The sequence below is a fragment of the Taudactylus pleione genome, unplaced genomic scaffold (genome assembly GCF_031769625.1).
Source record: "Taudactylus pleione unplaced genomic scaffold, aTauple2 ptg000016l, whole genome shotgun sequence".
In the NCBI taxonomy this organism is placed as follows: Eukaryota; Metazoa; Chordata; class Amphibia; order Anura; family Myobatrachidae; genus Taudactylus; species Taudactylus pleione.
The window spans coordinates 27141844-27167481 of record NW_028284418.1 but is presented as its reverse complement, the minus strand read 5'-3'; the positions used below and the strand labels follow the sequence as shown (position 1 = coordinate 27167481).

General features: G+C 45.6%; 1 protein-coding gene across 1 annotated transcript; it reads right to left on the bottom strand.

The window, feature by feature from the left end:
• Positions 1-18093, bottom strand: TK1 (thymidine kinase 1). Its single transcript, XM_088473349.1, has 7 exons — positions 17865-18093; positions 11085-11116; positions 10862-10975; positions 5269-5362; positions 5099-5188; positions 4087-4206; positions 1-2011 (listed from the first exon to the last, which is right to left on the bottom strand). Exons 1-7 carry the CDS (start codon positions 17928-17930, stop codon positions 1820-1822), a joined length of 708 nt encoding a protein of 235 aa, XP_088329475.1. The 5' UTR covers positions 17931-18093; the 3' UTR covers positions 1-1819.
• Between the last annotated feature and the right edge of the window lie 7545 nt (positions 18094-25638).

Below are 25638 nucleotides of genomic sequence, written 5' to 3'. Positions count from 1 at the left end.
ACTTTTGGACATGGCTGTACATGCACCACTCAAGGTTTTGCAAATTGTTTTTCCAGTGACTTCATTAAAGATGCAGTACATAAACTAATAAGTGCAGCTATTATTAAAATAGCATTTTCTTTACATACTGTATATAAAGTTAATGGCCATGTGCTAATTTTCCTAACCAGCAGTTGTAGTTTTGCCATTTCAGCCTGGCTTTCAAGCCACAGCTACTCACAGATAGAAAAGAGATTGTCCAGCACAAAGGAACCAAAAGGATAAAATGTATGTAGATTGTATAATAAACTTATTTCAGTTTGTCAGTACAATCACTGTTCAGAAAGCAAATAAATGATGCACGAGTGAACCAATCCAGAGCAAATCTTTTACTTCTGGCATGAGTAACATTACACTAATATTTCAGCTTGTGCCAGTGCAAACTACGCTTTAATTTTCTCCTTTCTGTTCCTTTGCACCAGTGAATCACCCATCTCAATCCATCACAGCAAGTTTGGGAGAGATTTTTTTTTAACCAACTGTGGTGCAATGTATGGTACCCCAGCAGACCATCTAGCCAGATCATCTGATTGAGCACCGATTGCACTTTCTATCTGCAGAACATAGAAGGCAATCTGACACTTGTATGCATATATAAATGCAAATAAATAAACCAATAACCTTTTATGGTTCTCAAACAAACATGCTATGTACAGCCAATTTTTGCACCGCAAAGAGCTGACTGAAAAATCACGGCAATTAAAAAAAAAAGAATTCATTAAATACTATTGGAGTTGGTGATACCACTTTCAGACAGAATTTCCCCAAAAGGTCGCTTTTACGTACCGGGTTATTTTGCCGGTCCCAGCCTGACCCGTTCAGATAGAGGAGCAAATTTCCTGGGTTGAAACATTTGACCCAGTATTTGCTGATTAATACGGGTATTTCTTATGTCTGCATAGGTCAACCCGGGTCGAAATTCCTGGGTCGAGGTCTCGGGAATTTTGACCTGGGTTGACCCTTTCAGACAGAAAAAGGACCAGTGTTGATCAGCAATTTACCGGGTAGAAATGTTTGACCCAGTAATTTGCTCTTCTGTCTGAAAGGGGTATGACATTACCATCCACTGGCAGGTAAAGTTACCAGGAAATGGTGTTCTTTTAAAATACATTTTATCTGATACTTACACCAACTGTATTCACTGCTGTTTGGCAGCTACTTTTTTCTATAAATCTTTAGGTCACCAGGAAGAGGTTTGGAAATTAAAAGCTGCAATTTCCTGCTGTGGATGATTGCCGCTGTTCACCATCACACTCTACCTGTACTTCCTTATTTAGTGGTCTTGTGAATCATTTGTTTTTATAGGCATAGTAGTAACAGACTACTGCTAATTACATTTACAACACCAATAACCATTTTAACATGAATTATCAGCAAGCTTTGCTTCCACTTTCAAGTGGTGTCTTGCAAGCAAGGGTAGACAACCTCAACCTACAAACGACTTGGATCATGCTAAAGCAGCCATGATTACTAACAAAGGATTGTTATTGCTCCACAGAACATCATAATACAGTAATTTCCCTGTAAAAGCAGCAGACCTTTGGCAGCAAAAAACAAATAAACAAACCAAATTGATTAATGGACTACCATCAAACATCACACAATGTAAAATGCACATTTATACACACACACACACACACACACATGCACCCTCGCTGTTGACTGCCCATTGAAAGTCAGTAATAATGTAATCAAGCCAAGTTTCTTCACCACATACTGCCCAGAATATCAGCCCTGCACTGTCCGTTTCACTTGAAGCACAAGGTTGGGTAACATGGAATTAAGAGCATTGCAGCTGTGATAGTGGTTTACGTGGCGACTTGGCTGGTAGGTGTTTAGTGCCAACTGAGAGAGATGCTTTGTCTTTAAGTCTGTGACCAAGGTTCTCTTTCCCCTCCTCCGGCAGCTGTGTCCTAAAGTAGCATGGTCTGCAGACAGAGTTATACTTGTCAGCTCCTCCGATCACTTCCACCTGCAGAAAAGAAATCGTTGTATGAAGTGAAAGGACTTAGCTGCTAGTATAAAATATAATTCTGGTATAACCCTGGCTCATAACCCAGTCTGCACTCTACAGCAATCATACATCATAACCTTATCCACCCAACTACCCCAATATCTATTACCAGAGGGATTACATCCTGTGATTTTGAGATCCAGGAGCACTGTAGAGCTAATTGTTGTTTAAGTCTGGTATAAAAGAGGTATAAGTGTACTCCAAAGTTCAGGGTCTGACCTGGGGGTTGGAACAGTGTTCCAATCCGGATCAGACCCAGAACTTGCCCCTTTCATACCGGAGCCGGGTCTGCAGTGACCCGGCTCTTCCGTCATTGCAGTGGACGCTTGGGCACGATTCAGGTCATTGTGACCCGGATCGCGCAGTTTACACTGCAGGGTGCCACGGGAACGACCCATGGCCAACCCTGCAAAGTGCCTGAGTTGTATCGCCGGACCGCGGTGGATCCATTTACACAGACAGAAACCCTGGGTTTATGCACATCAACCCGGAGATTTTTAGGTCGGTGTAAAAGGGGGTATGACAAACAGCATACTACTAGAGAGATATTGCCCAACTGTTCCATGGTATGATCCACATACATTTACAGGCCAGATTATATTACACCACTAAACAGAGGCTTTAACCGCGTTATACAAAGTGCAGGTCATTGCTTAGAGCCGCCCCAACGGAAAAATAATCTCTGCCGCCTCCTCTTCCTGGACCCACCCTGCACTGGAGGCAAACATTGCAGCCTCCACTTATGCTACCTGGAGCCCACCAAACCAAGTGAGATGCCTGTTGGGAGGGTGCACAATGGTTTGCTGCTTGCCGCCTGTGATCGGGTTCAGTCATCCCGGTCAGCGCTGCCCCTTCCCCCTTACTTAATAATGCATGTCAGTGAAAAGGTGAGAAACAAGCACAGTCTTATTTGACAACCATCAGGATGTTAATTCACCCATTAATGTTGAGTTTCCATATATGAAGAGAATATTCATTCTCATGGTGTAGTAGCTCTTTAAAATGTATTACATATAAGACGGCTAATCCTAAACATCCTTATAATTAGAAGGTGCCTTGCGTGAGGATCCTTGAAAGAAACATGCCTGCCTATTAAATATAGTCGGTATGCACAATTACCATTTAAAATTGCCAGTTCCCTAGATCAGCACCTTCTAGTGTAATAGTTTCTCACCTTTTGCATTACATAACCTGATTGTGACCATACAACGGTCCACTAGGAGAACATAGCTGCCACCTAGATTACGTGAGGTGTAATTGGAAATAACTATTCAGAAGGATATCAAGATATACAAACTAATTTTTGGGGGGAGGGGGAGAGAGCGAGAGATAAATGAAAATATTATATATATATATATATATATATATATATATATATATATATATATATATATATATATATATATATATATATATATATAGACACACACACACATAAGCAGCACTCTGGAGACTTCAGCAAAGTTGAAATAAACAAGTGTCTTTATTCGACATTTCGGGGTACGTGACCCCTTCCTCGGGAACACACAAATTTGTGTGTTCCTGAGGAAGGGGTCACGTACCCCGAAATGTCGAATAAAGACACCTGTTTATTTCACCTTTGCTAAAGTCTCCAGAGTGCTGCTTATATTAAGGGGAGTGATCTCCACCTTTTGAGGGCACCTGGAGCAAGTTACAGACCCCTGTTGTGCTGCAGAGTGCCGGGCTATTTGTATGGTATAGAAAATATTTTTATACCACTGTAGGTGGTCAAAACGGCGGCACAGCGGTCACCGCCGGTGAATGGATGCCGGGCGCATGTGCCCGGCATCCATTCACTGTGACCGCAGCACTTGGGGGCTACCCGGCATGTCCGTAAGTGCCGGGCACGGCCCCAGGAGTGACGAAAAGGTGGAAGTGTCATAAGACACGCCCCCTTTTCTTTGGCTATGCAGAAGTGCCCTAAGCTCTAGGTCTGGCGCCCTGCCTGCTGCCGGACCTAGAGTGAACACTAAGTACGGATGCAAATTGTTATCTCTCAATGGTCAACTTACCTCTTTTTCTGCCCCTAATCGCTTTGTGTAAGAGGCCTCACGATAGCATTCCATGCAAACAGCGTTCAGCTTTACAACACTCTCTGCCAATGGCACCAAATTGAGGATGTCACCGAAAGCCTTATAATAGAGATAGGAAAGAGACACCTCAGTTCCAATACATTTGACAGTGTCAACACTGCCAGAAATAGAAAATTAACACACGTTAGGGAGCTACAAGACAACCCAGCACTATGTACACATTGTATGAGCCTATAGCGTGAATGCACTAATCTTAAGGATCAACTACTTAGCTGAAGTACCAAATCACTGCTGCACTTCACCTCCAGCTGACCCAACACAGATAATAGGCATCACAGTTTCACCAATTAAATCGTATCATTTATATATGCCCACATCTAACAAAGTAGTGTCAGCCAGTTTGTGCATATGGCATCAGCAAAAAAAAAAAAAAAAAGTTGACACTATTGGAAAATATGCTCCGAGGTCACACAAGGCATACATTACATACACTTACAACCACAATATTTAACAGTTTTGCTAGCAAAATAGGTTCTTTATTTATTGCTCAGGCATATGTTAAGGCATAATAGCGAACGCCTATAAGTGTTGCATTCATAATCAGCCAACCACAAAAGGTTGACTAGAGCTGACAACCTCATCAGTGCATTTGCACCGGTCCCTGACCACCCAGAAGAGTGAGAGGGAGGGAGGGGGTGACAAATCAAGCATATATGCACCAGTGTCCTGTTCTACACGACTGCACACCACTGAATGCCCCTTCTCTCCTTTGCCAATATTCGAATATTCTGCATTCTTATAGATAAATATCCATAAGTAATAAGAATACAGTGTAGCAATTTATCAGCGCCCCTAAATATTGACCATGAAGTGCCTCAGTGATGTATATGGGTGCTAATGCTTCAATAGGCTGTATACTTCTGAATATTGCTTTAGCCCATACAATGGTCATCTCCACTGCACATAGCTGCTTATTTCCAATCCTACCCACCTTCCTCTGGAATGTGCCATCCAGTGCAGCCACAATTATAGTCTTGCCTCTGTTAGCCAGGTCTTCACAGAACTCAACCACATCTGGGAACTACGAGGAGAAAATTCCACCAAGTCATTGTGAAGATAGAACAGAATAGTAATCTTCCCATAAAGCATTTAGATACTTACAAATTGCCCCTCATCAATTCCGATCACACAGTGGGTCAGAGCCTCTGTGAACACATCTGCCAGATTGCAGGCAGAAACTGCAGACATTGTGTGGCTATGGGGACAAACATGTATAGTATTAGGAATGAAGGATTAATATTGGAAGTCATAAAATGCATAAAATGAGAGTTATGGTAAGAACTTACCTTTGTTAACTCACTTTCTTCAAAGTCCATAGGGTCCACAGGAAGACCTTTGGGTGTAGGTGGTGGATCTGGAATCCGGGCACCACGCAGTAAAAAAGCTTTTAGCTCCCAGGATGCACTTGTCCACTTTCCCTATACCCCGCCCCCAAGCCAGAGGCACCTCAGTTAATACTAAGCCAAAAGTCAGAGGAGGATGAGAGAAGGAAGACTGGTACACACAAAAATCACACGCTTAGAAAAGGAGACCGGAAACCGGTGACCAGAAACATAGCCCATAAGAAGCCAGGTGCGTTAGGGTGGGTGCCCTGTGGACCCTATGGATTTTGAAGAAAGTTAACAAAGGCAAGTTCTTTCCATAACTCATTTTCTTCTTCATGGTCCATAGGCTTCACAAGGAGACCTTGGGGGGATGTCCCAAAGCAGTCCTTTTAAAGGGTGGGGACGCTCCAGCCCTGAGAGGAGAATCCAGAGCCCAAAAGGAAGCATCCTGAGAGGTGAAGGTATCAAAAGCATAGAACCTCAGAAAGGTCTGAACAGAAATCCACGTGGCTGCCTTACAAAGCTGAACAGCCGAGACGCCACGGTAAGCTGCTCACAGACAGAATAGAATGAGCAGTAACAGAAGCCAGAAAAGAAAGGCCCGTCTGCGAGTAAGCCTGTGAGATAGTCATACGAAGCCATCTAGCCAATGTTTGTTTATTTGCTGGCCAACCCTTCTCGCGAAATCCAAAAGAGCACAAATAAGGAGTCTGATTTCCGAACGGAACTGGTACTGACCACATAAATCCTGAGAGTGCAGACCACATCCAAAGAGGCCTCATCTACCGAGAGGTCTGGTGATTGAAAGGCGAGACTATAATTTCCTCATTAATGTGGAAACTAGAAACAACTTTAGGAAGGAACCCAGGGTGAATCTGAAGCAAAACCCTGTCCTGGTGAAATATCAGAAAAGGGGAGCGACAGGAGAGCTCCTCTATCTCCGACACCCTCCTAGCGGAGGCAATAGCCGAAAGAAAGAGTCTTTGCCGTTAACCACTTCAGTTCCACTGAATCTAGGGGTTCAAATGGAGGACCCTGGAGGGCCCGAAGGAGGCACTTATGCACTTTCAGTGAGGCCAGGCAGAGAAGCTGGCTTACGCGCTCTAAGCCAGCTTCTGCTCTGCCTGGCCTCACTGAAGCTAGAGAATCCTTTGGACCTTAGGACCGAGGAGGTCATCCAGGTATGGTAGCAGCCGGATACACTGATCCCGCAGATGGGCCGCCATGATAGCCATAATTTTGGTAAACACCCTTGGAGCTGTGGACAGAGCAATGGGTAGAGCCCGAAACTGGAAGTGTTGCTGTAGTATAACAAACCGGAGATGACGCTGGTGAGAAGGCATTATAGGAACATGTAGGTATGCGTCCTGAATATCCAGCGATACCATAAAATCCCCAGGTTCCATAACCAGTATGATGGAGCGTAGGGTTGCCATCCTGAACCTGGACACCCTGAAGAATTTTTTCAGGGATTTGAGGTTGAGTATAGGCCTATGAGAGCCATTCGGCTTCAGAACCAGAAAGGGTAGAACAACAACCAGTCCCTCGCTGAGATAGCGGGACTGGCACAATTACCCTTGCAGCAAGGACTGTATGGCTTTCTGGATATGTAGGGTCTTGTTCGTGTCTGAAGGAGGGCCTGTGCAGAAAAACTGGTGGGGAGGTCTTCGAAGGAATGAGAGGGCGTACCCGCGAGAGACCACTTCTCTTACCCAAGCATCCTTGGTGTTTTGACACCAGCACTGGGCAAACTGAAGTCTGCCTCCCACTCTGGGACCCCCAGAGGTAGGCCTGCTCCTTCAGGCTGAGGGTTTATCCTCTGGTTTGGAAGCAGGGCGTCTTGTGCTCCAGGCCTGTTTCTTAGGCTTGGAAGCCTTCTTGGAAGCTGACTGTCTAGGAAAGGACTGTCCTTTGGGCTTTCCTTGGGGGCAAAAGGACCTACAGGAAGAAGCTTGATGCTGAAGGCAGAAACTCACATTTAGATGCTGCCAATGTGTCAACAACCTTGTCCAGGTCTTGCCCAAACAAGATCTCCCCATTGTAGGGTAAGGCTTCCAGGCCTTTCTTAGAATCAGCATCCATCTTCCAAGAGCGGAGCCACAGGGAACGGCAGACAGCCGCAGCCAAGACTCTGGAGGTCAGTAGACTGGCATCCAGAGCAGCCTCTCCAATATATGCAGCCGCATCCCGAATGTGACTAAACAATGACACCGGATCCCCAGGAGCTTCTGAGGAGAAGGAGTCCTCAAGTGCATCGGCCCAGCTCTCTATAGCTACCCATGAAACAGCCATGGATGGGCGGGCCCCTGAAAGAGAGTAAATAGATTTCAGGAAAGTTTCCACTTTCCTATCTAGGATCTTTTAAGGAAGAACGAAAGGCATAGGTAATGTAGCACTTTTAATTAAACGTGTAACGTGGGAATCCACCGCAGGGGGAGATTCCCATTTTTTGTTTTACAATGAGCCTCAGGAAATGGGTAACATGAGGCCAAACGCCTTTGAGGTTGAGACCTCTTACCTGGCAACTGCCAGGCAGTAGCCAGGTGTTCTACTAGCTGATCTGACAGGGAATTCTGCGGAAGTCATCTTAACCCGTGTAAACAGAGGGTGTTTGGATTGAGGGGTTGGCTCGTCATCCTCTATTACCAATACGAATCTGACAGCTCTCACCAAGGCAGGAATATAAATTTTTGACCTAATCTCCACCTCCTGCAGAGTGGAGTTGGGGTTAGAGGCATCAGCTACCTCTCCGTCTTCAGATGACATCTCAGACTCTAAGAGCTGTGTGGACTGTGATGACAACATAGTACGCTTAGCCGGGTTTAGGGGTTTCTTACCCTGCAACATAGTCTGGAGGGCAGTAGAGGAAGCCACCAGGCTCTAAATAATTTGTGGTAATCCCTGTGAGGGAATAACGGTCTGCTGTGGTAACCCCATAGGGGGAAAAAAACAGTGTGGAACGCTAAACGGCCCGCATTAGAGGCCAGAAACTGAGATAAGACAGCCCAAGGGGCCTATTGTACCAGTTGCTGGGGGAGGAGTGTTTGAGATGCATGGGGGATTAGAACACCTCACACAACCAATCCCGAACCAAATCCTCCTCACTTAAACCTGCAGCACATAATCGGCAAGAATAGGTGCAGAAGAGTGCATGTTACCCAAGTCAGACATATCTGCAGAGTAACACACAATATGGCACTGGGTATAATGCAACCACAAGTATATACTAGTAGAAGAGCAATGCACTGGTCCTGTCTGATGCTTGGGTAAGATGCAGGAGCCCACTGCCTAATATGGCTCAGTGCAGCACACAACCGTATGTGACAAACCTCACAAATATTTCTATAGATGTGAGGTATAGGAACCACCCTAACTACACCTGTATTAGAGAAGAGGTATAGATATATGCTGACAGTTAGGAAAAAAAGTCACAGATAGGCAGCACTAGCACAAGTCACATACAATGCAGAAATAACACTACAATCAACCACACAGACTCAGTGACTGGTAGGCTATAGCACTACATACGCTCACTCCAGGGAGAGGTATGTAGGGGGACCGGACCCACGTTATCCTGAGAGCGCTGCTACTGTGCCACGGAAAGAAAATGGCCGCCGGAGACCTCAGAGGGGACGTGGTCGGAGGACAGCTCAGAGAAGCCAGACCTCAAAGGAAAGGCACCCTGAGCTGAGGAGCAGCTTTAATGGGGAAGCTGTCTCTCCTTGCTGATTGTTTAACACCCAAGACGGTGGTTCCCACACCACTTTTCCTTGGTCTAGTGGAGCGTGGTGGCTAGAGCCTGTGTCCACACTCAGCACCTCCGGTCTGACTGCTATCACGCGGGTCACCTCCATACCTGTCCTCTTAACGTCCGGCTGCAGTCTGGGTCCTCCCACGGGGCATGGCAAGCACTGACCTCGGGATGACTGCCGAGATCCCCAGCCTGAACTGGCGTTGCGGCATCGGAGGGGTGACGGAGCGGCAGCGCAGAAGTCCTAAGGACAGTCTGCTGCTGCGCACTGTAAGTAGTAAAAGATAAAATAAAGAATAAAATAAAAAGCTTTAGGGTCACCTAAGCAGCCCCCTCCGTAATGGTGACAGACTCCGGCCGGGCACCAACAAAACGGAGGCGGCTCGGGGGCGGGGTAGAGGTTGAGTGGACTAGTGCATCCTGGGAACTAAAACCCTATAACTGCGTGGCGCCCATATTCCAGATCCACCACCTACACCCCAAGGTCTCCCTGTGGAGCCTATGGACCCTGAAGAAGAAAGACTTGTTAAAGGAAACACTAATCACATTTGACTGTGTTACTATTTTTACAGTCTTCGGTTCAGAAGTTACAAAAAAAAAAAAAACAACCCACACACAAAATAGTTAAACGCTGTCCAGCTGCATTTAGAAATGAGACGTGAACCATGAACCATGTAATACAAGCAGGAGGACCATCTTACAGCCACTCTATGATTTTAAACAAAGTATATGGAAACCACAACACGCCCTGCTGCACAAGGATCAAGTGTTTTCTGGTGGCCCATGCTTTCCTGCATAATTAGTCTCTACTGTATGTAAATATAGTTTTATTGATCTAACACTTGGTTGCTTGTTTGGGTGTTATGGCCACCAATGTATATTATCCATACCCTTGTCCTGCAAGTCACTTTTTGGTTATGTACTTTGTAAGCCACTACAGAACACTTGTGGCGCCATATAAATAAACGATAATAAATTGATTTCATTAACATATCTACATATATAGGCTTGCCACATCATTCCCTTAATTGAGGACACATGTGAGTTACACAGGTTCTGTGGTGGACTAAAAACAGGTGAAATGTAAACTTGAAGAAGTCAGCCATCCACAGAATCTGTGTAACTCCTATATTTTCCAAATTAAACGGATGGTATGGCAAGCCTATACACACACACATATACATATTTTATATAGAACATATCCGGTTTGTTGCATGGAACTAGGAAATGGCAGTTTAACAAATAAGACCACCACCGAGGGTCATTGCTTCCATAAAGGCAAGTTTCCATCGTAGGGGTGACACAGACAAGGTTTTCAACTCACTGCATGGCCCCTAAACCTTTTTCCGAACAAACTTTCACCAAACAATAACAGAACTGCTTGCAGAAGGTAATTGCCATGCAGTGTTAATAGAGCATCAGCAAGAGGAAGTATTCCTGTCATTCTCCTGCAAAACACCTATCAGCGTGGAGCTAGTTCACCAATTATAGGAAGATGCAGGTCACCCTCTATTATTCTTGCAATCCGTTGCACGGTGCTGCCAGTGACATTATTCCCAACAACACCCTGGTATTTAAGCAGCAAGATGGAGAAGCTGAAAAGGAATGCATTCCTTACCGGTCATGAGTAGCCAATTGCTCCTTGTTGTAACGAGTGTCTTTAGCATACTTTATAACCATACACTTGTACTGTGCTATTTGAAAGCGACGTACTCTACGCATCAATTCTGTACTGCAAGTTTAACACAAAAATACAATAAATCATTACGAAAATGCAGTCTTAAAATGTAAGTCAAAACATCCCTCCCCCACAATCATAATTAGAAAGAAATCAGGCTCACCTTTTTCCTGAAAACATGGGTCCAAATATCACCTGAAACAAACATAGGAATGTTAGCAATTTCTGTGAGATGCACAGCTAACAGTTACGACTTTCCAGGGACTGATCCCCAGGAAATTTACCACGCAGCGGAAGCCCAACAGCGCTGGAAATCCCGATCTTGGATAGGTAAGTATCCACTAACCTAAACACCCTAACCCTCCTTAGAGGTGCCTAACCCTAACTTCCCCCCCCAAGTGCCTAACCCTAACCACCCCCTTCCCCGCTACCTAAACCTAAGTCCCCCGGGCGGTGCCTAACCCCAAGTCCCCCCGGGGGTGCCTAACCCTCCCCCTAGCCTAACCCTCCCGGGGGGGGGGGGTGCCTAACCCTGTCCCCTCCGGGAGCCCTAAACCTATCCCTCCCCCCTTGCGGCTGTCCGCTCGCGGCGCCCGGCATCACTACGATCGTGATGCCGGGGGCCGGTGTCCCGGCGTCAGGGAAATGCGGGCGTCTACATCTAGACGCCCGGCATTTCACCCTTGCCGGGATAAGACAGTCGGGAAGCCGGCTGCCGGTATATTTTATTATTATCATCATTTATTTATATGGCGCCACAAGTTTTCCGCAGCGCCTTACAAAGTACATAAACAAATAGATTGATATACAGTGACTTACAGTACAGTAAATACAATGCATTACAGGACATGGATAATGTACATTGCTACATTCACGACCATAACACCCAGATAAGCAACAATGCAAAGCAATCAAGTGTTCGGTGCCCTGGTAGAGAGTAAGAAGTAGATGAAGGTATAGTAAGGAGATGCACAAGAGGGTAGAGGGCCCTGCTCATAGGAGCTTACATTCTAAGGGGGAGGGACAGACAAACAGGGATGACACAGATGGGGTAGGCAGGGAGGAAGGAGTATGTAGCAGCAAGTTAAGATGAGAGCTGTAAGGCTTTGATGAAATAGTGGGTCTTGAGAGCCCGTTTGAAGGATTGTAGAGAGGTGGAGAGTCTGATGGGAAGCGATAGAGAGTTCCAAAGGTGGGGAGCAGCACGGGCAAAATCTTGGAGGCGGGAGTGGGAGGAAGTAATCAGCTGGCATGAAAGGCGGCGTACATTTGCTGAACGAAGAGGGCGGACAGGAGAGTGAAGGGAGATGAGATCAGAGATGTAAATGGGAGAAGAATGGCTGAGGGCTTTGTAAGTGAGCGTGAGAACCTTAAATTGGGTTCTAAAGGGGAAGGGGAGCCAGTGGAGGGCTTGTAGGAGAGGGGAGGCAGATGCAGAGCGTTTTGAGAGGAAGATGAGCCGAGCAGCAGCATTAAGGATAGACTGGAGAGGAGAGAGATGGGATTTGGGGAGGCCAGATAGGAGAAGGTTACAGTAGTCCAATCTGGAGATGACCAATGAGTGTATGAGGGTTTTAGTGGCATCCTGGGTGAGAAAGGGTCTAATCTTGGAAATATTTTTAAGATGAAAGCGACAGGACTGTGAGAGATTCTGGATATGTGGTTTGAAGGAGAGGGTGGAGTCCAGGATAACTCCAAGACAGCGCACTTTGGGGCAAGAGGAGATAGTTGTGCCATCAATTGATAAAGAAATGGTGGGAAGTGTGGTTATGTAGGGGGGAGGGAAGATGATTAGCTCAGTCTTAGACATATTAAGTTTAAGAAATCGCTGGGACATCCAGGAAGAAATGGCAGAGAGACAGTTGGAGACAGGAGTGAGGAGAGAGGTCAGGGGAGGAAAGGTAGATCAGAGTATCATCAGCATAGAGATGATATTGGAGGTCAAAAGAGCTGATGAGTTCACTTAGTGAGGATGTATAGAGTGAGAAAAGGAGAGGTCCAAGAACAGAACCTTGGGGAACACCCACTGTAAGAGGCTGTGGGGGAGAAGAGGAGTCATGAGAGGAGACAGAGAAGGATCGGTCAGAGAGGTAGGAGGATAGCCAGGAGAGGGCAGTGTCACGCAGACCAAGGGAGTGAAGGATTTGCAGAAGGAGAGGGTGGTCCACAGTGTCAAAAGCAGCAGAAAGGTCAAGGAGAACGAGCAGAGAGTAGTGGCCCTTGGATTTAGCAGCAAGGAGGTCATTGCTGACTTTAGTGAGGGCAGTTTCAGTGGAGTGGAGAGAACGGAAACCAGACTGAAAAAGGTCAAGGAGGGAATGAGAGGAAAGAAAGGTGGTAAGGCGCATGAAAACAGCACGCTCAAGGAGATTGGAAGCAAAAGGGAGGAGAGAGATGGGACGGTAGTTGGAGAGTGTTGGAATCAAGGGTTGTTTTTTTTAGTATGGGGGAGACAAGGGCATGTTTAAATGCAGACGGGACAGTGCCTGATGATAGGGAGAGATTAAGGAGGTGGGCAAGATGGGAGCAGGCAGAAGGAGAGAGGTAGCGGAGGAGACGTGAAGGGATAGGGTCAAGGGGGGAGGTGAAAGGGGGGTAAGGACTGGATGAGGGACATGACTTCCTCTCCAGATACAGGGGAGAAGAAAGTTATAGTCGGTAAAATTGAAGGAGAGGGGTGATCTGGGAAGAGAGGAGGTGGATGGCAGGGGGACTGGTGCGATATGATGTCCTGATGTATGGAGTCAATTTTAGATGTAAAGTAGGTAGCAAAATCAAGGGCAGAGAGCAAGGAGGGGAGACGAGGAGGGGGTGGGCGGAGGAGGGAGTTGAAGGTGGTGAAGAGACGTTGGGGATTTGAGGACTGAGAGGAGATGAGGTTCTTGAAGTATGACTGTTTAGAAAGGGAAAGGGCAGCACTGTATGATGAGAGCATAAATTTGAAATGGAGAAAATCAGCCTTAGAGCGTGATCTTCTCCACTGTCGCTCGGCAGTTCGCGAACACTTTTGCAGGTATATGGTGCATTTGGAATGCCAGGGTTGAGGTGTAAATCTGCGGGGGTGAATAGTGATCGCCGGAGCAACAGAGTCCAGAGCAGAAGTAAGGGAGGTATTGTATAGAGAAATGGCTTGTTCAGGGCAAGAGAGAGAGAGGATAGGGGAGAGAAGTGAGTCAAGCTGGGAAGAAAAAGAAACGGTCAATAGCATCAATGTTACGTTTAGTGATAGTGGCCAAAGGAGGTAGAGGAAGGGAAGGAGAGAGGGATAGGTTAAAAGAGAGAAGGTGATGGTCTGAGAGGGGGAATGGAGAATTGGAGTAATCAGAAATATCACAACGGTGTGTAAAGACCAGGTCAAGCGAATGCCCACTCACATGGGAGGGTGAGGAGGTCCATTGAGAGAGACCAAATGAAGACATGAGGGTGAGGAGTTTGGAGGCAGAAGCTTCTGTGGGGATATCAATAGGAATATTGAAGTCACCTAGGATAATAGAGGGAAGGTCAGAGGAGAGAAAGTGAGGAGGCCAGGAAGCGAATTTGTCAATGAATTTGGAAGGAGGGCCAGGGGGACGGTAAATAACAGCAACTCTAAGGTGAACTGTTTGGAAGAGGCGTATAGCATGAACCTCAAATGTAGAGAAAGTAAGAGATGGTTCAGAGGGTAGGAGTTGGTAGGAGTAACCGGGGGATAGAAGGACCCCTACCCCACCACCATGGCGACCCCCAGGCCGAGGGGTATGAGAGAAGATGAGACCCCCAGAGGAGCAGCAGGGGAAGTGGTGTCAGAGGGTGAAATCCAGGTTTCAGTAATGGCTAGGAGATGCAAGTTTTTAGAGATGAAAAGGTCATGGGTGGGTACGAGTTTGTTACATACTGATCTGGCATTCCAGAGGGCACAGGAGAGGGACAGTGTTTGTATAGGCAGTCGGCTTCCCGATTGCTTCCCTGCCTTAAGAGTCCATTATTGAGGTCCATTGCCCGACAGCTAGAGAGGATGGAAGAGCAGGAGTGGCCTTTCACACTGTGGTGTCAGAATCACCATCATGGAAGGCTGCAGTGAGAGAATATGCAGGTCGGTCTGTTTTTGAGCAGCTAAGGTGGAAAATCAGGTTGTTTAATGGGCATTGTGTGGCACACTGGTGGACAGGGGATGGCATTTCAGGTACAGCAAGTGGGCAAAGGGCTATGCAAGTGACAGGATGGTGGTGGGTGGGCATGGCAGGTGAAAGCAAGCAACATGGGGCACGTGAAGAAAAGTTGGGGGGCATAGGAGCACATGAGGGAGAAGCTGGAGTAACCTGTGCTTGATTAAAATCACATAAGGGCAGGTTCGTGCATTGCCATATTCATATTAGAATGGGCACTTATGGCAAGTCCTGGATAAATTGATCTAAAGTATTAGTGATGTTATGGACCCATCTGATGGGGTTCACCTTGATGTGGTGGTTAGGCATACATTTTTGGCCACATGTACTAAGAACCTCATTTATACTCTGTGGTAAGTGTACAGTTTCTCATAATTGTTTTGACTATTAGGGGTCAATCATATAGGTGTGAATTGCGATTTTCACTTCGAATTCGCATAGCGAATTCATTTTGCAATCCAATTAGCAACTCGCACTGATCAGTCAGACTGAATTCGTAACTTTCCACTCGCACCTCCCTGAGTATGAGAGATGGAAAGGAAAATCTTTATTTTAAGGTTAAAATGTGGGGACACTGCGCTGAACCCCTTGGTCACCCCCCCTAATGGCCAAATAGTAAGTTTCTAATTAGCTTATTTAGTCAAATAATTACATGTCATTTTGGGGGGACAAAAAAAAAAAAAAAAAAAGAAAAGTGGCCTCAAATTACCCCAAAATCAACTTTTTTGTTAGTTTAGGCACCCAAATGTAATTGCAATAATTTTAGTTGAAAAATAATTGTTTTTATAATTTTTTTTATCCATTTTTCAAGGTGCCCTCAAAGTACCCCAAAATCACCTTTTCCTTTTTTTTGTATTTTTCGTTTTATTCGTTTGAGATTAAACGAAAAGTTTGTTTATCATTTTCTTGCATTTAAAAAAACAAACAAAAACAAACACACAAATCAGCCATTTGACACCATTTCAAAACCTACAGTAACTTCCTAATGGCCACAAACAGCCGTCTATACAGTCCTGCTAACTAAATTATACATTTTGGGGTTTCCAGGATGGTCTTCCAACATTTTCATGCATTTCTCGCAAATCTCATTCTCCCTCCGCTGCAAGTACTGCGAATAGGCATTTTTAGTTGGATTGGAGAATTCTCAGGCGCGCGCTTCGCGGCGATGTGTGCAAGTTTAAAGACACAAACTCGCTACTTGCAATTCGCACCTAATTGGATTGACCCCTTAGTATTCTTAGAGCTTAGAAAGTGCACCTGCATTTCCTTATTCTCGGCATGACACTAATGGCCCCCATGCACGGTGCGATATAGCAGCCGATCCGACGGATTGGTACGATAGCGCTGCTATATCATACAGTGTGTGGACATGATATCGGCCAGTGCGCGGTCCCGTGGGGTTGTACATCGCACCTCCAGATCTTACTGCATGTTCACTTAATCTGGGGATGTGATGTACGTTCCCATGCAGTGCTATGCGGGTGGGGGGAACACCCAATGTCGTCCGTCGCATCTCAAGGTGCGTATCACACAATGGGGGAGATGTACGAAGCCCAGAAACGGTATCAGCGCACGTTATGTGCGCTGAAACCGCTTCTCCCCGATGTATGATCGGGGGTCCGGGCGGTAAATGACAGGGGCGCCCCTGTCATTATCAGCGCTGCTATCTATAAGGTAGCAGCGCCGACGGCAGGGTCATTTACGAACGGTCATAACGCATGACCGTTCGGCCGGCTGTAGCTGTCGTTATCGTCAGCTACAGCCTGGCGTCAGCCTATCCCCACAGCAGGGACAGCGCTGTCCCTGCTGCCGGCTCCAGGGCTCCACGCGGGGATCTTGCGATACTTGCGAGATCCCGCGCATGCTCAGTGGAGCCGGCCGAGAGACACAGCGCATCAGCACTAGGCTGATGCGCTGCTGTCTCTAGCAGGTAGCGCCGGAGGGGGGAGTTAATGCTCCCCCTGTCCGGCCGATGAGAGATGAGATATTTATACATCTCATCGGTAGTGCTTCCTGCTTCGCCTTGGTAAAGAGGCGAAGCGGGAAGCGTTATAGCGGCACGTTAAGTGCCGCTATAATACATCTACCCCAGTGTTTGAAATCAGCATGTGCAGTCCAAGCCCTCCCTTTAATTTTGACCAGGAAAAAAAACAGGCAGCACTAGGAATTCTGTTATTTCAAACTAGAAACACTGGTGATTGAGGGATGGTTCCAGGTCTAATTTCCATCTGTACAGGTCCTAGCAGTCCCTATTTCTGGCTATAAAAGTCCCATTAGTCACTAGTTCCGTCTGTACTGGTCCCATTGTGCCAGCAGTCCCCATTTCCGTCTGTACGGATCCCATTGTGCCAGCAGTCCCTATTTCCGTCTGTACGGATCCCATTGTGCCAGCAGTCCCTATTTCCGTCTGTACGGATCCCATTGTGCCAGCAGTCCCCATTCCTGTCTGTACGGATCCCATTGTGCCAGCAGTCCCCATTCCTGACTGTACAGGTTCTAGCAGTCCCTATTTCTGTCTGCCTGGAAGGGTCTCACTCTGTAGTCCCTATTTCTGTTTGTAATTACGTATTTGTACAAGCAGAACCTATTTCTGCCTGTATGGGTCCCACCGTGCGAGAAGTCCCTATTTTCTGCCAGTGCAGTGTAGACTTCCTCACCGCTGCAATCATATGTACAGGGACTCGGTGTTGCTGACTCTTGAGGGAAACGGTGACCTAGCCGCTGTGCTGTCCTCATTAACTTATCCTTAGCGCTAATATATTATGTTACTCTGCTCTCCGCTGGGAGTGAGACCTCACCTGAATCTGTCCGCGAACCTTCCTGGGGGAGGCGGGCAGAATGTCAGCTACATCCAGGCAGCTCATGTTAGCAGAGGCGGCGGCGGGAAATAAATGCGGAGATTCAACGTTATTCAATCTATACAGTATAAAACGATTCAAACAGTCCCGCGTTCAGGCACAAACTCCAACCAATCAGTGTACGGCACAGACTCCCACCCAGCCAACCAGGAACAAGACTAGGCTAAAACAGCTTCGGTTCGGTCATTGCGTGGGAGTAACAGACATCCTGGTTCTTGTGTGACTGTGACTACTGCTGCCGCCAAAATTATATGTGGCGGGTGTAAGTGTGTGCAGTGCACATGAATTATGATCTCTGCTCCTCACATGCTGTAGTAGCAGCTGCTGAGCTGTATAATAATAATAATACAATGATTCGCCAGACCGGCTGCCGTCCGCTATCCATATCAGAAGAAACATTTAAAAAAACCAAAGCATAACAACAACTGTATTAATATACTGGACAGTAATCGTCATATAATTATGTAAGTAACACAAAACAGGATTTCTAAGGCGTATGGAGCCCTGCCTAATCTGGGAGACATGCCAAGTCACCAGCCCGCCTAAAATTGGACTGGGATTTATAAAAGCTAAATGGAGTGTATGGCATGTTAAGGGACATTGGGGTAGATGTATGATAGCGGTACGTTATACTGCTTCCTGCTTCGCCTGTTTACTGAGGCGAAGCAGGAAGCACTAACGATGAGATGTAAGAGCATCTCATAGGCCAGAGTGGGGGAGCGTTATCTCCCCCCTCCAGTGCTACCCGCTAGAGACAGCAGTGCATCAGCCTAGTGCTGATGCGCTGTGTCTCTGTCCCGGCCGGTTCCACTGAGCATGCGCGGGATCTTGCAAGTATCGCGAGATCCCAGCGTGGAGCCGGCAGCAGGGACAGCGCTGTCCCTGCTGCGGGGATAGGCTGGCGATAATGACAGCTACAGCCGGACGAACGGTATGACCGTTCGTACATGGCCTTGGCGCTGCTATCTACAAAGCGCCCCTGTCATTTACCGCCCAGACCCCCGATCATATATCGGGGAGAAGCAGTATCAGCGCACATAACGTGCGCTGATACCACTTCTAGGCTTCTTACATCTACAAATTTGGGGTCTATTTATTAAGCAGTGATAAGAGACAGAGTGAAAAGTGATATGTAAGTGATAATGTGCCATCCAATCAACACCCAACTGTCATTTTTCAAACACAGTTTGAGATAGCAGCTAGGAGGTGATTGGCTGGCACCTTTTCACTTTTCCTATCACTGCTTAGTAAATAGACCCCCATTAACTGTCAGATTGGAATTACGACTTTATTTATCAGATGATCCTGATAGCATCTGATACACACCTGTCCTGCCAGATAGGAAAACACTATAAATACTAATTGCAACAAGTATATATATATAGAGTGCAACTAAACGTTCTTGAATTTTATAATACATTATGTTCACTACTATGATAACATGGGGCCCATATTAACTTTTTCTTTACAAATAGCAACTAGTCTACAATTTCTTCATGCATTTTCATCAGTGGCGGCTGAAGGCATGGGCTAGCAGGGCTGTCGCCCAGAGCGCCATAGCCTGAAGGGCACAGCCCTGCCTGAACAGAGGCACTCACCATCGTCCGGCTCCAAAAATTCCACCCTCCACCCACTCCCTGGCGTTATTGGTATACACTCAGGGGAAGGGAAGAGACACAACAGTGCACCACAGGACGTTGTTGGGAGCAGAGAAGTCTAGCTTCGGCCCCGATTAAACTGGGTTTTGCTTTAATGCCCAGAGTTATGGAAAATTTGCTATAATGAGTGTTATCTTTTATTGACGGGTTATTCTAAACTGAAGACCACTTTAGAGACACAAACACTTCTAATTCAAATTTACCCAAGTTTTGTATATCCTCTGAAGAAGATCCTGAGGAAAAGCTCCAAGGAATATTTTTTTGTGTGTGCATGTTAGCCACACCTGTCATCGACGTAGGTGCGCAGGGGTGCTGTGCTGCTGTCTGTCAAGGGGCTGCTGCCTATTTCAGGGGTTCACCCCCATTGTGAAAAATCAATACATTTTTATCTGTGCATATTAGCCACACCATCAGTTAAAAAAAAATATATATTTTATTTTTTTAATTTTGATAAATATTTTTATTGCATTTTGTAAACAAAACCAGTAATAAAAAAAAATCTCTTTTTAAAATAAATATTGCAATGAAAACCTTTTTTATAAGTTATTGGTTTCCAAAAAGTTTTTTTTTTAATCTTAAACATAGCAGAAATGTTATCCCAACAGCTTAGAAAGTTATATGCTCTAAAAAACTAAAGCCTATATTTATAAACCTATGTAGAGTGTACATCCTAAATTCTAAAACTGTTCTAGTCAAAAGCAAAGATTATAAGTGTAGTGTGTTATAGTGTGTTATTATGATGTTAGAATGTAGAAGGCCAAAAATTGGGTGGACCACACATGGCTGATTGATCAACCATGGCGACTGGATTAGTGTCATAAGGAAGAGGAGGCTGCAAACTGGGTGTCATGTTATGAGTTGGCCATATGGGGTATGTTACTATTAAGGGATCAGACTGGTTATCAGTTGACACATTATTATAGTTGTTATTCTGGGTTGTCATCTCCTGAAGCGTGTTTACCAACAGACACAGACTACCTATCAGCTCAGGCATAGACACTTCCTGAGGAACATGTGAATGAAACCTTTCCACACTACAGAACATGATGGAGAAATCCCTTGAAGTTCAGCACCTAGTCCTAGAGCATCTTTTTTCATGTTCTCTGAGGCCTCTCCTGACTGAAGAAAGCTTCTCCACACCGTAGTCTTCCATTGTGACTTTTTAATGTTGATTTCATTGTTGTCCACTGGCTGAGATCCATCTCATCCGAGGGTTGGGTTTTCCCCATGCAAATGAGACAATTCGCATCCAGAAGGTGATTCTTATGTTTAGCCGTGGTGTCAGTCTCTCTTTTGGTAGAATTTGCCCAATCTTGGTCTTGGGGGCACCATGATGAATCAGACAGATCCTCCAGTGTAAACATCTGATCTGTTGTTGTATCTATTTCTATTAAACCTTTGTGTGTGAGTTTAGTCATCTGCCGCCTTTGGTGGAGATCTTTTTCTGCTTTCTAAATGATCTCCAGACACAACGTAAAACTTAAACTGAAATGTTGCATTAATGCTCTGTTCCGCTTGTTCACATATCTAAGTAATATGGTTAAATGGACAGTGGGAACAACAGCAATTTGAAGGGCACTAACTAACTGTTTATTTTTTATGTCCCTGTACAGGTTGGGAAATTCCTTTACATAACAGAAGGTTTGCAAAGGATTATTTAAGGCAATTGTTTATTTATTTTTGGAAAGCACACTTCCTGGTCCCCTTCTGGGTTGAAAAAAATCCAGGTATGGTGCTAAAAAGAGAATTCCCAAGAAAGACACAATGTAAGACTTAAATCTGAAATGTTACATTTAATGCTCTGTTCCGCTTGTTCAAATATCTGACATGGTTAAGTGGACAGTGGGAACAACGGCAGTTTGAAGGCCACTAACTAACTCAGTTTTTTTTAATGTCCATGTACAGGTTGGAAAATGCCTTTACAGAAGGTATGCAAAGGATTATTTAACTCAATTGTTTTTTGGAAGCACTCTATACATGGTCCCCTTCTGGGATGAAAATCCACTACTAGCTGCAGAACCAGCGCAGAAAGACACAACTTAAGGCCTTAAATCAGGGGTGACCAACCTCGGCCCTTGAGAGCTTACGTATTCCAAAAACATTTAGAAAAATTCACAGGTGGAGTTAATTATTATAGTTGTGATTCTGTGAGGAGACCTGGAAAACATGCACTGTTGGTAGCTCTCGCGGACAAGTGTTGGCTACCCCTGCCTTAAATCATAGATCTTACGCTTGACCACATATCTGTACTGGTTAAGTGGCACTTTGAGGCCACTAACTAACTGTTTTTTTTTATGTCCCTGTACAGGTTGGGAAATGCCTTTATAGAAGGTTTGCAAAGGATTATTTAAGTCAATTGTTTATTTGTTTTTGGAAAGCACTCATCCTGGTCCCCTTCTGGGATGAGAAAATCAACTCCCAGCAGCAGCCATGCTCAAGGATTCTTCCGTGGCAAGGACTGATGTGAATGTATCAAATTTTTTTTGTAAATGCCGCCTCCCCTTCTCCTTCATAAATTTTCTTCGGAATAAAAAAACTAAATAATATATATTTACTACCAATCAACCCTCTCTGTCCCTGCCCTGCCTTCAACTACATACATACTCCAACTCCCTTAGGCCTCTCTTGAATATTAAAAGTGTTTCCTGATGTGCCATGTTTGAAGTTGAACTGCCATGTGTTTGTGCCGCCCACTGCTGCAGTCAGCCAGCTATCTAGGTGCAAAGTTTGGGCCTAAACTAGATTAAAAAAATCGATATTGTGAGCTGTGGGGTGGTCAAAATTGACTAGAAACGAGTGGAAATAAATGTTATTGAGGTTAATAAAACTGTAGGAACAAAAAAAGGCCAATTTTATGTGACTTTAGCTGTTTTTATGATTTTTTAAGAAAAAATCCAGATCCAAAACCAGAAAAACAAAACACAGAGGTGAAGTTTTGGCAAAACCAATCCAGATCCAAAACGAGGTGAGATCCAGATCCAAAACTACAACACGAGGGTCAGTGCACATCTCTAGTTTAAATGGTATAACCATCCAATCAGATGTTGACATAGTATCTGAAGCTGGGTACACACCTGAATGACCCCTTGTGATGGGCTGATACGATGCAACTATAGATCATGCCTGGGAACAAACTGTTCAATCCGCTGATTATAACATAATGTTAGTGAACCGCATCGTAGGTCACATCATCGCATCTGATGTGCAGCACTTCAGATGGGAAGATACAACCACACATTTCTTCACACTATACAATGGTCTTTGCGATCCATCGCGGATCACCAGATTGGACAAATTATCATATAGTATGCAGAGAGCAGCTCCTGGGGGGGCGTGGTCTAATTGCGCCGGTGTGACCTTGGCCCCTTAGGATTAAAAAACCCCAAAAACATATTTTTGCAGCACCGCGCGATGGGTAGGGGGTCGCAGTGAACCCCTCAGCCCGGCTCAAAGCCGGGGGGGTGTAATCACTGTGATCGCTTTCCCCCACAGGCATAGGAGACTGATGTGAGCAGTCTGTTAATGCAGCCCAGCACGCAGCACTTTGTGGTGGTCTGCAGTGAAGTAAGAGGGAGGGGGGGCAGCACCTCTGAGTATGTCCCCAGCTTAAGGGTAACCAAAGCAAATTATTTTGCAAATGAAAGTGCTACCTAGTGCCTAGTTTACCATTGCTTTGACAATGCAAGGTGACCGCATTATGCCTTACAGCGTAACCCTGTCCCGCCAAGCAGAATTACCTTCCCTTCCCTTTTATCCCTAAAAACCTACAATACAAGCATTATTAAAATAGTCTGATTTCTTTGAGGTCTTGTTGCAGGTGGCGCTCCACCTCTCTCTGTGTCGGAGAGTACCATATATGTGTCAACTAGGTTTTGTATCCAGATTTTTGCAATAGAGTCAGAGTCTTGTTTGCTTCTTAATTCAGGATGGCTCGCCTAACATTTACGAGAGTCATGTTATCAGCTATTGCTCCCCAAGGCTCATTACTGGGAGCTCATCAGGATAGATTTGAGGAAATGGAGATGTACATGAAAAACATGGAAGGCATATATTGAGGAAACAATGAACGCTTCACCTGTACATGAGCGATTGCCAGCAAAACTAGAGGTTTTGCTACTGTATTTGTAGGAATGCTGCAGTCTACAGTAAAAAATGCTTTACTGGGAATCCCGTAGTCTTGTGGTTCCCAAACTGAGTTCCACGGGTTGGTGATCCAGGACCAACATAAATTATTTAGGGTCAATGTGATTGGCAGTCACCACAACTGGCTTTGCCTATCATAAAATATGTGGACTAATAGAAGCACAACCCTGTCCACCACCACATAGCTGAAATTAAGGAAGGCATATAAGCACAATTTACTTTGCTTTAATAATTTTTGCTGAATTTCCGAATAACAAACGTCTGGCAAACAGATGCCGTAAAAAAATGCTGATTCTCTAGGGCGCAGTGATTCAAGAAAGTTTGGGAACCGCTGCCGTAGCCTTTAGGAGTTTTATCACCCAGTGTTGCTCTCCCTTGTTATGGCCTTTCCATGACACTAGATGAATCCCTAGAACAATATGTAATTAGGTCTTCACCTGTAGCAAGCCAATGTTCTTGTATTGTGCTATATGCTCACATATACATTGATGCCCCTAGGATTTGGGCTAGAGATTTAGCTAAATGTCATCTTAGCATAGGAATATGGAATCTGTCAAGGTACTAATAGACTGCAGGCTCATTGTTACATGAGAGCCAGGGCTGATGGTCAACAAGAAAGATAATTAGCATCTAGTAAGAAAAGCTAACTGGACAATCAACATCCACTGGTAGACTTAGGCAAAGGTCAGGACAGGTAGAAGAAAGCAAAGTGGATCAACTCACGAATAGGTAGTGGATGCTAGCCTGTATTTCGGGATTGGCAAGACCTAGTACTGAGTCGTGGACTCTAATGTGCCGCTGGTATTCACCAGGGACCCCCGCAAGGAGGTTTGGACATAGTATGTCGCAGCCCACAGGCTTTGTTCCCTAATTCAGGTGCTGGCGTACTCTGAATGCAGAGGTGTATGAAGGAGAGGTGTAAATGTAGTTGACAAGCCGGGTCAGAACCAGACGGACAAGGCGGTACCAGGAATCGGGCAATATCAAGGTCAGGAACGAAGCCAAGGTCAAAGCCGGAATACCAAGCACAATACCAGGGAGAAGACGGAATCGGCTCACGGACGAGCCAAGGTTAGGATAGAGCAGGAACAATCATAGATAGAGGAACGATGGAGTAAAGTTGGGAGCCTTAGTCCAGCTCCCTGTGGCAGCCGCTCACTGGAAGAAGAGGAAACAAGCCACTGGGACCGCACACAGCATGTCCTGGGCAGCTGTAGAGCAAGGGAGCCAGGAACCACCCGCCCGCTGTCCTGTGAACCACCAGCGCTGCCAGACCAGGTAGGTGGATGCCAGGGTCCAGCACGCCGTGACATTACCCCCTCCTCTAGGGGGGGTTGGCACCAAACACCCCACAAATTGCTTGTTAGGGAACCTCTGGTGGAGGATCTTCAGAAGAAGTTTGGGTGCATGAATATCCGAGGCCTTGACCCAACAGCGTTCTTCAGGACCATATCCTTCCCTGTCCACCAGGAATTGAACTGTACCTCGAGACACTCTGGAGTCCAAAATCTGCTTCACCTCGTACTCCTCCTGATGATCTACTGGAATAGCTGAAGGAGGATCACAGGGCCTCGAAAATCGATTCAGAACCAGAGGTTTCAAGAGAGAGATGTAGAAGACATTTGGAATCTTAAGCGTGACAGGGAGCTTCACGCGATATGACACCGGGTTGATTACTTGGAGAATCTGTAATGGCCCATTGAATCTGGGGACAAACTTCATTGTAGGCACCTTCAGTCGCAGATGTTTGGTTGACAGCCAGATTCTGACACCAACCTCTTCCTTCTCCTGTCTGCAAACACCTATTATCTCGAAGATGCTTTGCACAAGTTCTCCTTTACCCCTCTCCAGATATTGAGGAACAGCTTAACTGTATCGCGGATGACTGGAAGTGATACTGACCTAATGGCTGG

Coding starts and splice junctions, on each gene's coding strand:
- TK1 (XM_088473349.1), bottom strand. CDS start 17,930: ATGAGCTGCCTGGATGTAGCTGACATTCTGCCCGCCTCCCCCAGGAAG. Junction 5,189..5,268: donor GAATTGATGAGGGGCAATTT/GTAAGTATCTAA, acceptor TTCTCCTCGTAG/TTCCCAGATGTGGTTGAGTT. Junction 2,012..4,086: donor GATTAGGGGCAGAAAAAGAG/GTAAGTTGACCA, acceptor TCTTTTCTGCAG/GTGGAAGTGATCGGAGGAGC.